The sequence below is a fragment of the Pangasianodon hypophthalmus genome, chromosome 6 (assembly GCF_027358585.1).
Source record: "Pangasianodon hypophthalmus isolate fPanHyp1 chromosome 6, fPanHyp1.pri, whole genome shotgun sequence".
NCBI lineage: Eukaryota > Metazoa > Chordata > Actinopteri > Siluriformes > Pangasiidae > Pangasianodon > Pangasianodon hypophthalmus.
The window spans coordinates 13,693,951-13,709,129 of record NC_069715.1 but is presented as its reverse complement, the minus strand read 5'-3'; the positions used below and the strand labels follow the sequence as shown (position 1 = coordinate 13,709,129).

The window sequence follows — 15,179 nt, the reverse complement described above, 5'->3', positions numbered from 1 at the left end:
AACAGTGGAAGTCATTGCCTGCCATGTCTCGTCCTTTGCCATTTAAAGCCTGCCAAGGACAGTGCTTTAGCGGTGCACTGATAATGGAAGTGACCGTGTGAGCTGATTTTAAAGTGGGCCAAATGCGGCTTGAGAACATTGTCTGGGTTTGCACAGAGAACAGAATGCTAGCTGAGCACGATTTGAAGCAGTTCACAGAGTTGGAATATAGATTCCTAGAGGGGGCTTGTGGAGCCCAGCGCATTAAAACACTTCTGCTAAGGCTCGAGCTGATGCCATGATGACCTTCTAAGAGAGCTGGGTGGTGGTTCAGACATAATCTCTGTTCTGCAATCAAACTCAATCAGTGCTATTGGGTGTCAGCTCTTCCTGCCAAGAAACAATTCTTAGTGTTGTTTCCTCTCTATCGAAACCTGAGTAGCTGATTTTTCTCTCACAAATTGACAAAATAAATGCTTTCTTTCAGTGCTTTGTGTATGGTGGGGTCTGTATGGTCATGCAGACAGAGAAGTCTGGAAGCTAAATGTGTCGTGACACTTCTGAGCTACTGGCTAGTCTGATGCCTGTGCACTGCAGAGTAATGTGTCTGCACCCCGTGAGCAGTGTTTAGTCCAGGTCACTGCACTCAGAGTATGTGTCTGTGTGTGTCTGTGTCTGTGTGTGTGTGTGTCTGTCTGTGTATATGTTTCTGTTTGTGTGTGTGTCAGAGGCTAGGTGGATTTGGGCTTCTTGGTGCAGAGGTGAAATAAGCCAGTGTTAAAGAAGATTATCGAGTCTCCCATTCAGTCTTATTTCCAGTGTTCTATCCTGCAGCTCTCAAACTGCAGGAAATCCCTTGCCTCCACACCACTGTTGGACCATTGTGTTGTTTTTGTGTGTTTATGGCAAGTTTATAATGAGTGTGCTTCAATCTCAGGTTGACAGTGAGAGGCCGGAAGACACCAGACTTATTGAGTTGGACAAATCACATCGCAGTGAGCACACGGTGTTCATCACACCTCCAGAGCTTCCTCCTGTGCCCGAGGGAGAGGAGCCATCCATACTTTATAGGTACTATATATACACACACACAAACACACACACACACACACACAGAAAAAAGCATACATGCACAGCATTACAAAACAACAGTCATGACAAGATAGCCAACTCTGCTTAGCAGCAGAAAAAGCTCTCTGCGATCCTGAGCTATTCCCCAGGGGATGTAAAGCCCACATTAAAAAATTTCCCTGGATTCCAATGTCTACAAATCTCCTCATCCACCATCCAGATTTATAGACTCCTAGCAGAGCATGTGATCAAATTTACAGCTTTAGAGATTTAGCTATTACTGTGCTGTTTTTCAGCCTCCCATTTTGAGCTTATGCATATTCAGTCTGAAATATTTCTCATGCACTGTGGCAAATGCCACATGTTTTGCAATTAGTCTGTGTTTGCATGGTGTGTTTGTGCATACGTGCCAAGAATTTGGAGTCAGAATAATTAAAAAACAAAAGCACTTCTGCCCTGCTGCATTGCAATCAGCATTCACCAGCCAAATCTAACAAACCTATTTTAATCCATGTAGGACAAAAACAATTGGATGAAAGTGCTGCAGTATTGATGGATAACTTATGTGTGTTGTGTAGCTACAGCGGCTTTCCCGTGCTGAATGCTGAACTCTGTGAACCCCAGGAGGGCCCAGGCATCCCTATGACAACCTCAAACTCCAGACACACCAGCCCTGGGAGCCCAGCTGCCATTTTCCGCCGCTCCAAACAGGTGTGTGTCACCTATCCATCTCTCTGTCCAGATCAAAGAGCATGGCTATTGCTGCTCCTCCTTTTTAACTTCCACTCACCCAGTCACACACACTCTCTCTCTTTCTCTGATCCTATTCCTTTTATCAGGAGATTAAATCAGCCCAGCGCATGGCCAAGACATACTCATCCATACCTCACATGTGGTCCAAGTGTCTGCTGCGCCACTGCCATGGCCTGTGGTTCATCTGCCTGCCAGCCTATGTAGCAGCGTGCCACTCTAAGGTGCGGGCACTCCGAGCTGCCTACGATGTCCTGAGGATGATGCAGGACAAGAAGCTGCAGCCACCTGATGAGGTAAACACCAAGAATACACACAATCGCTTCTGTCAGAAATTGATGCTTGGCTAACGTTTGTTTATTCTTATATTTATACGGGCAATTACACATTAATAAAAATCACCTAATGCAAATGCGCCAGACTTGGCTAATTCACTAATTTCCATCTGCTGTCCCTGTGACAGACTGACATACAAGACAGATTTTAAAACAGTACATAAAGTACTGTACATGCCACACATATAACAAGCATATAATGTAAATACAACAGACAAAACAAATGTATATACCACACATAAAACAAACAAATAAACTACACATGGGGGCAAAAATACACTGAATAAAAGTCCAAACTGACAAAACATAGCTGAATGATCATGCATTATAATAATAATAATATGCATTATTTGTGTTTTGCATTATAATATGCATTATTTCAGTTATTTACTGTTGTTCAGTTTTTATTCAGCTTTATGTTTTTAATGGATGACCTAGAAGTATTAGTATGAATGAGCTAATCATACTTAATAGGGAATTATATTGTATGAATGAACCTAAAAACTGCACCAAGTTTTTTTCCTAACCAAAACAATTTAAGCTATTTTTAAACATCCAATATGTGGTAAAAAAATGAAAAAAAAAAATGAAAAAAAAAACTGTCTGGATAAACCTGTCGGCGGTTGCTGTGGCTGACTTCTCGCAAAAAAAAAAAGACTGTAAAATCTTGCTAGTTAATTGTCATTTTCTCATACAGTTTTGCGTGCTTTGATGAGCTATGATGAACTTAGGGAAATGGACATAAATCAGTTTAATTTGTAATCAGATACTGGCTGTCAGGATGTGTCTGGTGCACCTCAGAGTCGGAATGGAATCCTAAAATGCAATTTGTTTCCACTTTTCAGTTTTGGGAGTATCCAGATTCTAAAATGCTGTAACTTTGCTTCTGATACAGATACACAGAAAAGAAAAACATATTTCAGTTCTGCAAAGTCTCTATTTTTAGAGCTATATATAGTAAGAAATGTCAAGATTTCACCATGTAAAGGGTTTCCACATATATTTGAATTATTAGCAATAAATCTCCTGCAGATACTTGGGTACTTAGCTGATGGCAGGTGTGTGTGCATGTTGTGAGTACAAAGAAGTGATGGAGGTGATGGATGTGGCAGGAACATATTTTCAAACATCTGTCTGTTTTGACACTTTCCCCACTCTCTATATCAAAATAACCTGAGCATAGTCTCTGCAATATAAATATGATTTTAATTATTTTTAAAACTGTGTAATGGAGACTTACAGGTCAGGGACTAGCTGTGTACCTACCTGCTGTTGTTAGGCGCTTCACAGTTTGTGCTTATCTTCAGGTGTGTTACCGGATCCTGATGCAGCTCTGTGGGCAGTACGGGCAGCCAGTGCTGGCTGTTCGGGTGCTGTTTGAGATGAAGAAGGCTGGAGTTCAGCCCAATGCCATAACATACGGATATTATAATAGAGTGAGTATCATATTTGTATTCACAGGAAGCCACTTGCAGTGAGCAATGTAGTAGGAAACGCCCTGCATCTCTCTGGAGAATGGATTATATTTAATTTTATGGATTGTATTTGTGTTCTTCATAAGCATTGTCTATACTGCACCAGTAAGCATTGTCTATACTGCACCATGTAGGAGATTTGTGAAGATGCATGTACAAATGAATGTGGGTTTGGGAGCACTCAGACTGATTTTAAATACCTAATCTAATTTCAGAGCCAGCATATAGTCCAAGGCTGGTTCTTTGTTTCAGGTGCTTGTGTTTCATAAGATAAATGAGCATGCGGGTAGATAGTTTCCCGTGGGACAGCTAGCGTTTCTCTGCCTTGAGAAAAGTCCCAAAAACATCTAGAAAACACATAAATAGACACACATGTCTGGACAGCTGAGAGTTGTTCCTGTTCTTTCAGAGTAATTACAGCCAGTCCTTGAGAGAGAACACAATCTTCTTAACATAATGAATGGGGTTACAGAGAAGAATTACTTGCTTAATCTGCTTGGGTGTTTGTATATGTGTGAGTGTGTGTTAGTTTGTCCGTGTGAGTGCTTGTGCTCATCTTCATTCTCTCCTTATGTTCTTGCTTGCTCAGGCGGTGTTGGAGAGCACATGGCCTTCGTCCACTAGAGGGGGCTATTTCCTGTGGGGTAAACTGCGCAACGTGGTCCGGGGTGTGGTTCAGTTCAAACAAGTGTGGAGGAGACAAGCTAGACATGCCAAAGATCCCCATCTCTCAGGTACATACTTAATCACACAAACAGCAAACCAAAAAAGAAAAATCCTTAATAATAATTAATGGTACTGGGATACAATGTTTATAATATTTAAATATTTAAAGAACCCAAAATAATTTGATATTAACAAAAAAAATTCTATATCCACTCATCAGTTCCTTCTTATTTCCTGAATTGTGCTAGAATTATGTTTTATTGACCTAAAGCATCCTTTTATGAGATTTGAGGAATTTGGCTGGATCTGGAAAGTAAGGCTGCTTCTCTACACTTCATTTATCATCCTGCCACTCCATTTCACTGTCATTGTCCAGTTACTTACAGACAGCAGTCTTGGGTGAAGGCCAGTAAACAGATTGCGCCACTTGCATTAGTAAAGTGCTGCTTCTGCTTCTGCATTCTTCTCTTTAGAACCAGGTCTCACAATATAACTTGACAACATATTTAAAACCTCAGAAGTTCTTTATATTTAGGAAAATATTTTTTCCTACAACAGCTTACCCATTGTGTTTTATTCCTTACTTAACACATGGTCTGAATCTGATTGTGCATTAAAACTTTCAATACATGCCTTATGGTAATAAACTGGCTTATCTTTGAGCAAATAAAACAGTACAATTATAGGATTATGACAGTTTTTTAAAGCATCTTTTCCATTATTTTTAAAGCATCTACATGCATCCACAATCTTTGCCACTCTTGATTATGGCCAATCTTTGCAGTCAGTGTCATGCTGCTCTCGATTTTGTGTTTGTGTTCTTGTCAGATATGAGGAGCATTAAACAACATCAAGGCTGAAACATGTTAGATAAAACACAGCACAGTGTTAGTGAATTAGCAGGGCTCTTTAAAGGAAGCCTAATTCCTCAGGAACCTGTCATCTCCATATTTCTCCATAAACTCTACTAAGCTGCCAGTCCATGCAGGCAGGCATTAATGGGTCCAATTAAGATAGCTAGGGAAGCAGCTATCAGTACTGTCACACTTCAGCCTAATCTTGATCTTATCTCCAACGTTCTCACAGATGTAGTAATAGACTGAAATTCAAATGCATCCAGTTAGAGGTCTCATCCATGATTCAGCTCCATCTCCAGGGATTAAAGATCAAGCAGCTGGTTTCGGCTAGATGAGATGGAGTAATTGATTATGTTGTTAATGATCTTTGTAGATATGCTATTAAAAAGGGATAGTTTTTCTAGCTGACTGAAAGTTGCGTATTGTTTTTGTGCACAGACGCCAGTGATCTGGACAGCGTTAGCCACGGCAGTCTGGACAGCACGAATGACTCAGCAGAGAGAGCCTCTATCGATACTGACTTCACCAAAATGGACTCCAGCGATGATGGATCCAGCACAGGTACCCTGACTGCCCTCACTCTGGGTCACTCATGTGTCTCTTCTCTCACATCCTTTCTTTTTCTTCCTAGAGTATCAAGGTCATACTTTATCAGGACTCTGCCCTCTCTCTCTCTCTCTCTCTCTCTCTCCTTGCTGAAAAGGTTGAGTCGCTGCAAGAGAGTATTTCTCACAGTGGTAAAAAAAGAGAGTACTCTCCTGTTTTTCTTCTTTCCTTATTTAACCTCTCATTAATACACAGTAGTGTAACACACAGCATGAGATGTCATCACACAGGGGGAGAGAAGAAAAAGAAGAGCCGAGGCATAGCTGAATGTTAAAGGGGCATTTTATAGTAACATATAGCAATGCTGCTCACAGGAGAATTTTGATAGGCATAAACAGAGTTTTGAAAAGAGCAACTCAAACATACTCAGTCTCTGTATGCAGTCTCTCAGCAGGAGTCAAAGACAGTGGAGGAGGCAGAGTAACAAAAATAACTACAAGTAAAATAACTTTTTTTTTTAGTTTACCTATGAAGGGAGAGAATGACCATATTTCATAGATTTCAGTAGCTTTATCAGTGCTTCATTAGCATTTTCAGAGGTATGCTCTCAGTTTGTTCATATTCTGCAGTGCAGTAGCTGTGCTGTGAAGTCATACCTGTGATGAGTCTGGAAAAAATGTAGGTGCATGCTAATTCAGAGTGGCTTGCAAAATCTACTAAATCAGTTATTATAAATTCTGGCATGTTTGCTTTTTGAGTTTTTTAGTACATCATGAATGATAGACCTATTAAATGCTTGCAGCTTTTGTTTGCAATGAAACCCCTTTTGACCAGAACATGACAGTAGTATAATAAATGAACCTGTGAAGTGTAGCGGGCAGTTCATTTTGTGTATCTTGACAAGATTGTGCTTAAACTTTGGGTTTTTTTGCCCTACCAGTTGAAGTCTACTCCATTTTCTATTTGGTAATATGAACCCCACCTATACATTAATAAGCGCTATGGCTGCAATAAATAGCCAAAATATTATTGTACACATTTAAATAATGAGCTTAACATTTGGATTATGTGCAGAGAAGGTTGCTGCAAAAAAGATTGAGAACCCCTGGTCTAGAATGTGTGATTGTTTTTGTTGTAATTCTCTTTGTCTTTGACTGTGAGTGCTTCACAGTGCCTCTTATGTTCTGTATACGGTCTGTTGCAGGTGGACAATCAGATCAGGGCTATGACTCATTGTCTAAAGAGGAGGTGCGGCTGGGGGGAGGAGAAGAGCAAGACAGCTCTCCTCACATGAAGGAGATGAAGGAGAGAGACAGCATTCCACGTGAGTTGTACATGATGATGTTTTTTCCGTAGTGCAGGTGTGAGCTATAAGACTCCACCAAGTGGTGTAGTGTGGCATTGCAAGTTATTATATAACAGTAAAACGTGTGCTCTTTTCTGTTGAAGGTCAAAGTTTGTATATCATACAGAGGTACAAATATGAGCTGTGTTTTTGGAGGCACACTTGTAGTGAGTGTGTTTTATTTTTGTCCATATTTCATGATTACTTTTTGTCCATATTTTTAGTGGCCAAGACAGGAACATCTATAAAAAAGGACTCATCTCCTGCACTGAGACCACTATATCCCTCAGGTGTAAGGGACAGTGCATCTGTACCCAAACGTCCCAACTCACTGGACATCTTTGGAAAAAATACTGTGAGGCCCAGTACATTAGTGCTGACGTCTGATCAGCTGCTGAATGTCTCTGAAGGGTGTGAACAGAAGCAAACTTATCCAGATGAAGAGGAGGTAGAGGAAGCAACAGGCACCACATACCCACTCAAACCTGCTGCAGAGAGGAGCACAAGTTGCACAGTTGCCACGGAGACTAGCATTAGCAATGCACACTGCAGCGTGGCACGGAGCGTGAGCTTCAGCAGCACTCTAGGTCGTGTGCCTCAACGAACAGGGATCGAATCTGGCTTTGATCCGTTGTCCCTTCTGGCAGCTGAGAGAAAGGCCGGCAAGCCAGATGAGCCAGGAGATACAGATGATGCCCCTGGCACACGCCGTCACCTGGCTGAGGAGATCCAGCTTCACATGGAGCACCTGAGCAGCCCTGTGAGTCAGCGTTCACTCAGCACAGATCTACGCAGTATCCAGAGCTCCTCGCCACACAGCTCGCCTCGCCAGACTGCTGTGCCAGGATCGCCAAGCACCCAGGTGCAACCCCAGCCCCGGAGCAGACTGTTCTCCTCGCCATCACTGCCACTGGGATGTCCACGTAGGAGCAAGGAAGCCCGGCCCACCTCATTAGCATCACCCTCCTCACCCACCCCTTCTGCCTCCTCCTTCTCCATGGAATCCCTGCTCACACCTACACTAGATGTCTTTAGGAGCAGCTTCATGTCTGCAGGCAAGGGCATGGCTGAGAAAGCTAGCCGTCTCTATTCGAGGCTCTCCTCACAGACTTCCATTGCACAGGCGAGTCCAAATGTTAGTGCAGTTCTTTTGCATTCAATTATAAATTGGCAGAATTGAAAAACGTGATATTTTTTCACTGTAAGACATAGAACCTTGGTGCAGAAGTACACATACCAATTTAGGACTACAAATTGTTGGCACCCCTAAATAATAATTAAGAATAATTGAAAACAATTATTGCTTTTTGTTGCAATTATTCCATTGCACAGGTGAAGGAAGTGTATTCTGTCTGTGTTGCCCACAGTTTCCTGAATGTCCTCATGATGCTTGTGTTTTTATTTCAGGACCTGAACTCTGATCGGGTCAGCGTGTCTTCACTGGGCTCAGGTGAGCCCGACAGCTCCTCTCTGTTTGAGGGTGAACTCTGTCCTGACCCAGAAGGTCTTTCCTCCCCCCAGAGAGATGCCTCTCTCAGCATCACTCCCTTCAAAAGGAGTCCAAACAGGAACAGCTGCTGCTTAGAGAGTCCTTCTGCGCCTCCCAGGCTTTTCCGCCAGGCCTCACTCCTCGGTGAGTGTGTGTGTGTGTGTGTGTGGATATCGTAAACATTCCCCTCATTTTGAATCCCTAATTATAGCCTGCTAAATTGCAATAAGGAGTTGTAATTCTTGTTGATGGGTGTAATTAAGAATTCACATAAAATGTGGGTGCAAATCCACTGCTGGAAACAACACCAAGAGCAGCTACAGGATCTGGGGAACACAATGAGTGCACAAAAGGAAAAAATCTTGCAACATGATGATTAAAAAATGATTAAAAAAAAACAAAGTAACAAGCATTTTTTTAAATTTTTTTTTGCATATACCAAGTCAGTATTTAAATTAGGATAACTGTGTATGCAAACAAGACTCAACTAAGAACTACTTAGATATAACACCACTGGTTCTACACTGTTAAAATCAGCTGATCAAACCTGCACGTACCCTGTATAAAATAAGAAAAAAATATCCTAAGACATCACATAATGCAGTAACCCCGTTTTCACTCAATCTGCAAATACACAGTCACATGTATTCACCTTCTCTGGCCTGGCTTCCACATTTCCCTCTAATAAACACCACCAGTAATGACAAAAAGTTTATGACTACATGTTTTATGACACAATTTCTAAAATGTACTCAGCAGCACCATCATGGTGTTTTATATATCAAATGTAATAAAGCACACTCTGTGGGAAATTGCTGGGACACAACCTAGTGCAAAATAAGTACACTATACATTGATATCAGTTAGCCTCATGATTCTTCTTGTATATTTACACTAGCTACTGAACAGTGAAATGGCTAGCCTGGGCTGTGCAGCTCTTTAATGGCCTGTAATAAGTAAACCCTACTGAAATAAACCAACTTACTTGGCATATATTATATCTACAAAAAAAGCTACATCCAAACAACTAGGCTATTTCACATCTCATCCAATCCCTTGTTATGACTGGTGGTGTTAGGAAGGATTTTTTCCTCACCTTCTGAATTGGTTACTGATTTAAATATAAAATATGTTTTCTCACCATTGTGACACAAAGATACATAGCAGCTTAAATGCCCATCGTTGTCAAAATTTTTATTTGTCATAATACAAATCACTCAATGGCTTTGACAAAAAGCAGCATATCTGATTATCTGAGTGGGGAATTTGAGTTTGGAAATCACCTAAGAAGGTTCATGAAATATTTATTACAATGTCTGTGTATAATGAGACTGCAGACAGGCATGTAAGGACTCAGTGAGTGAAATATATTTGATCAAGCATACAACAGGTCCTTGAGTTTGCACATGCCTCAAATAATATTACATACATTTATGTATATCCTCTATTTGGCTCATTGAGCATCATGCTTAGGTAGCCTCTTGGCTGCTTTGTTCTTGTAGAGTGTGAGTGTGGCAAGATGGATGATTTGTTTCTGCCCCAGTGGCTGCTGAATTAGGCCAGCAGACAAGCCTCTGAGTGTTTCTGGCACAGAGTGCAGACCTTGATTGGAACTCTTCAATCAGGCAACCAGGCTGAAGTGCTCCCTAATCATCACTCAGATGTGACACAGACATACCCTACGCCTCTGTAGAACCTTTCTGCTTATTATCAGCTCAAGGGAGTGTGCACATCTTATGCTGAGCCCTATCAAAATTAGCATTCATAAAGCCAGTTATCAGTATTCAACACTATCCATCATTCTGAAACATGCCCTTATTTAGTGGAGAAAATGCTGAGATAAATATCAATTTTAAGGACTGAGTCTTTGTGCACCTCAGTGAGTGAAGTGTGTGTCTCTCTTTTGTGACTAGGATCGTCACTGGCAGTAGTGAAAGCCCCACAAACCCCAGATGTGTGTCCTGATGCCAGCCCCACACCAGCCCAGCAAAATTATGACATAGAGGTGAGACTGGCTCCACACCAGTGAGATCTTTTACTTTGTCACTGATTTATGTGATGGCCTGGGAAAACCCTTCACATCATCAAATTTTGGCTGTTTTCCAGAATTCAGTTACGGTGACAGCTGATGGGTTTTTCTGCCCCACCTCACATTTAATGCTGTTCTTAGAATTTATAGAAGAATTATGTATATTGGCAAATGTGTCCAACTCATTATGTTAAACTATGAAATGGGCCTACCATGTAAATCAAAATAAGTTGCCTTTTGATATTATGGAACGTAGAATCATGTGTAGGTGTATATGTGTACTGAACTGAGCTGAAGATTCACCTGCATTAAAAGATAATGCAGCAGGCCTGCATGTTTAAAACTATATATTCCAAAGAATATTTCATCATAATACATCTAATTAACATCATGCACCTACACCAGCAATAATCTGAATCTGTACTTGCTATATATGCAGTCAATAAAAAGACATTCATTTGTATACTCTGAGGCCCTAATTTTCTAAGATTCAAAATAAATAATACTACTTTGGGATGCTAAACTTTTTAAAATACTCTATGAATGTCAAATAAGACTGTAGACATGAGTGTGATTTATGTTAATAAGGTAATTGTGAGTAAAAGGCTGACATTAGAAATGCAGTGTTTTTGGTTCATGTGTGCAGGTGCGCATGTCCAGTTGCTCACGCTGCAACACCTGCGAGTGCCTGGCGTATGATGAGGAGATCATGGCTGGCTGGACAGCTGATGACTCCAATTTGAATAGCACTTGCCCTTTCTGTGGCTCAGCCTTCTTGCCCCTGCTTAATGTGGACATTCAAGACTTGACCAGCCAGGACAGGCAAGTAACTCTCACACAGTCTTTTTCACTAATTCATACAGTTATATGGTATTAAACATATAGTTTGGGTGTATGTGCACAGAATCAAGATACATATTCATATTTATGTAAGCATATGTTGAGCCAGGGCAGAGCATGACTGACTAAAAGTAGTCACTCCATTTTTGCCCTGATCACATGACTATCAACATTAAAAAGATTAGGACTTTGTAAGAGCATAAACACAAGCATAAACACAAGTTTGTATGCTTTACATTGTGTTCAGAATTCCTTTTCAAGACCTGCCTAGTTCCCAGACGGAAAAAAATGATGCTTCAGAGATTGAGGAGGAGCCAAGCAGTGAATCCACAGACAGTGCCTCCAACAGTGCTAGCAGTAGCACAGTAAGTTCTTCGCTGTCCAAACATCCAGTCAACATATGGCTAAGTTTGCTTTTTACTGCTTATTGTTTATTACTTTATTCATCTGCCTTTTTGTCACACTTGTTTATTACTCCCATCCCATCCCATCAGAAAATCCAGTTTGATGGTCTAAATATTGTTTTGGTGTTGTTTTCCCTGTGCTCTAGGAGCCAATCACCGTGCCCTACTTGAGTCCTCTGGTGCTGTGGAAGGAGCTGGAGAGCCTCTTGGAGAACGAGGGCGAGCAGGTTATCTCCTCACCAGCCATTGTGGACCACCACCCCATTGTCTTCTGGAATCTGGTGTGGTTTTTCCGCAGGCTGGAGCTGCCCAGCAGCCTGCCTGCCCTCATCCTTAGCTCCAAGCACTGCAGCCAGAACATTCAGGTGAGCATTGTGTTTCCATTTCGTCCTGTTGGTGCCCAAATGTGAGAGAGCATGTTCATAATTGTTGTAACATCCCACAATTATCTATTTTGTCAGGAAAGCTTTCATATATCTTGCCAAAGCTACATACAAATTTGTGATAATGCTGTTTTTCAGATTGATCCACAGCCTCTCCAGAGCAGTGCCTCAGAGGACAGTAAGAATGTGTTAGTCCAGATTTTGTGGGACAACCCCAAACTGCACCAGGACCCTATCCCACCCTGCTACATGCTGTGGAATGCACACTGTAAGATCACACCTTGTCTGTTACGTCTCAGCTTAATATATGTTCATAATGGACCTATATCTGGCACTTCACCAAAGCTGTTGCAATTGGTGGTTGCCTGGCATGGGTGACTTGTGAAGGCTACAGTGTGTGTATATGCCCTTAATCCTGGTTGTATTTGTGCAGGTTCAAACTCTAATGTTTGTGTCTCCTCCTTGCTGGAGGAGAAACAGCCTGTGAGCCTGGAACTTCTCCAGAGTGTTGTCAGGAGCATTCAGAAGAACGATGTCTACCAGCCCATGAGCCAGATACTTCAGCTGCTTGGTACAAGGCTAGGATTCATCAGGCAACGGTAATGGCCTCAAGAAGAGGCAGGCTTTCCATTGTTTACCGCTCATGCTGAAAAAAAAGCCTGTGCTAATCCTGCATCATTTTGGCTTACAGGAGCCTGTATAGAGATATCCTATTCTTGACGTTGGTGGCATTGGGCAAGAACAATATCAACATTGGTGAGTCATACGATTCATACTATATGATTAATATAGTAATCAACTTTATACTTTACTTTAAGTAATTACTTTATAGTAATAAAGTAATTGGTGTTGCAAAGGGTGCTGGAAATGCTGGAAGGAATATGTTCATCCCACTTTGTACTTCTTTTTGTCAATCAGAGAAACTTACCATCCTGTGCCTTTTGCCTCCTCAGATGCTTTTGACCGTGAGTACAAGTTGGCGTATGATCGACTGACCCCCAGCCAGGTCAAGCTGACTCACAACTGTGACCGCCCGCCCGGCGCTGGAGTCATGGAGTGTAGGAGGACTTTTGGGCTGCCGAGTCTGTGATTTCTCTCATCCTGTGGTTCTCCATCTTCTTCTTTCTCTCCCTCCATCACCCAGAGGAAGAGATGTGAAATCTGAGACAGCCAAAGAAGAAGGATTCACTACTACCAAAGCTACCTCTGGCTCTGAATAGGGCCATGTAGACTCTTAGAGACATTTCCGAGCTCTCTGTTAAAACCAACAAGTGTGTGGCTCATTCCCATTTACTGTGTACTACCTTTAAACACTATGTCATATATTGTAAATGTTTCTGTTTACCTCAGAACAGATCCCCTAAATCCCCTAAATTTAATAATCCCCTAAATTTCCACCTTCTTCACATTTCATTCTTAATTCCTGCTTCACATTTAAACATTTAGCCTCACTCAGGTAATACTTACTACCGAGGCCATTGTAGATTAGGAGCAATATCATCTAGTGCCCAAGGCATGGCATCACTCATCACCATTAAATCACATAGAGAGGATCGTGGAGTGGTTTTGGGACCAGTAGCAGTATGTATTTTATTGTTTAGGACCCTTAGTAGAAAAGCACAATGAACAAATCCCAATGAGATTTTGAAGTTTCCTCACATTCCTCTCACAGTATTCTAGAGGCACTTGTATATTAACACAAAAAAATTCACTTTTCTGTATATAGCCTATTATTCTATTATTTAGAATATTTGTATTATAAAGGTATATTTTAAGACTTGTATTTGTTATAATTGAGTTGTCTTCATATGTAAAGACAGTACCAAGCAGTGTATTGGTTTTAATTTGCAAGTGTGTTGTCTATGAATATGGTCCTGGAGACCATGATCGTGATATCTGTGAAGCGTATTGTCTTTTGAATAGATGAGGTACAGAACTGGACCAAATCAGATGTTAACTCATGAATTACATGACTGTTTATGAGGAGTGACAAAAGGTGACTGTAATAATATATAAATATTGTAAATCAACTAAGCAACTAAAACAATGCCTTATAAAAGGTCAAATGAGCTGCAGAACTGGATGAAGACCAACTAAAAATGCATAGAATACATACTCTCTTAGATATTAGGGATGCACCAATACTATAACTGCAGGCTACAAATAATTTCCTTGCCCACATAAGCTGGTGCATTTATTTTAGAATTGTTTTAGATTAAAACATACATATGGACAGTTTGGCATCTTACTAAACACATTAAGGGAATACTTAGTAAGGTCCTCTCAGACAGTTGCCATGTTTTCAATATTTTTCTTTTCTTTTCTTTTAAATGTCTTTATGTAGGACATGAGCTAGTGGCATCATTTTAGCATTACGCAAAAGTTAAATCCACATGTACAAATATAGACATGTTTACAAATTGGCAGCTTTCTGCTGTTGGAGCGTTTGATTTCAATAATTTTTTTCACATTTTATTTAATATATGTTTATGGTACAATTTGAAATGGTACGAAATTATGGTACCTGAGACAAAATTTACAGATATAAAGAGCACATGAGCAAGTCTGTTATATCTGAGTGATGAATTTAAATGTTAGCTGCAGCAAATATATATTTACATAGCTTAATCTAACTTAATTTGCTTTGGTAATATTAATTGGTAATATTAATTTAAGCTACACTTTATTACTTTATTGTATTATTACACAGTCTACAGTTATGAACTGTTACATATTATGCATTGTATGCATTACACATAGTGTGAGATGTTAGCTATAATGAAGAATACCACTCCAAAGAATTATAGTCTAATCATTTTGACCAGATGCTGTGCAGATTTATAAAATTTGATGCCCTGACACTGCCATTCATGATTTTGCCTGTTTTCTATATCCTAAATCCTTATCTGCATCACTAAAATCTAACTGGTGTTTTGAGTGGCAAGCCACTTAAAATTATATTTCAGTATGTGTAATAATTTCAATATTGTTGAAAGTTGGTTTATGAAAT

General features: G+C 40.5%; 1 protein-coding gene across 4 annotated transcripts in view; it reads left to right on the top strand.

The window, feature by feature from the left end:
- The window catches only part of dennd4a (DENN/MADD domain containing 4A), a 29,453-nt gene extending 15,455 nt beyond the window's left edge, over window positions 1-13,998 (top strand). For 2 of the 4 annotated variants that reach the window (XM_026927135.3, XM_026927133.3), the window contains 17 exons: window positions 917-1,050; window positions 1,629-1,761; window positions 1,890-2,096; window positions 3,443-3,571; window positions 4,200-4,344; window positions 5,572-5,694; window positions 6,884-7,003; window positions 7,249-8,159; window positions 8,432-8,657; window positions 10,427-10,518; window positions 11,189-11,364; window positions 11,630-11,747; window positions 11,933-12,151; window positions 12,308-12,437; window positions 12,603-12,768; window positions 12,861-12,925; window positions 13,123-13,998. In XM_026927135.3, the coding sequence (XP_026782936.3) occupies window positions 917-1,050; window positions 1,629-1,761; window positions 1,890-2,096; window positions 3,443-3,571; window positions 4,200-4,344; window positions 5,572-5,694; window positions 6,884-7,003; window positions 7,249-8,159; window positions 8,432-8,657; window positions 10,427-10,518; window positions 11,189-11,364; window positions 11,630-11,747; window positions 11,933-12,151; window positions 12,308-12,437; window positions 12,603-12,768; window positions 12,861-12,925; window positions 13,123-13,259 (3,231 nt within the window). In that variant the 3' untranslated portion in view covers window positions 13,260-13,998. The remainder of the gene's footprint in view (window positions 1-916; window positions 1,051-1,628; window positions 1,762-1,889; window positions 2,097-3,442; window positions 3,572-4,199; window positions 4,345-5,571; window positions 5,695-6,883; window positions 7,004-7,248; window positions 8,160-8,431; window positions 8,658-10,426; window positions 10,519-11,188; window positions 11,365-11,629; window positions 11,748-11,932; window positions 12,152-12,307; window positions 12,438-12,602; window positions 12,769-12,860; window positions 12,926-13,122) is intronic. The other 2 variants (XM_026927134.3, XM_026927136.3) reach the window with 1 other exon arrangement.
- The last annotated feature ends 1,181 nt before the right edge of the window (window positions 13,999-15,179 follow it).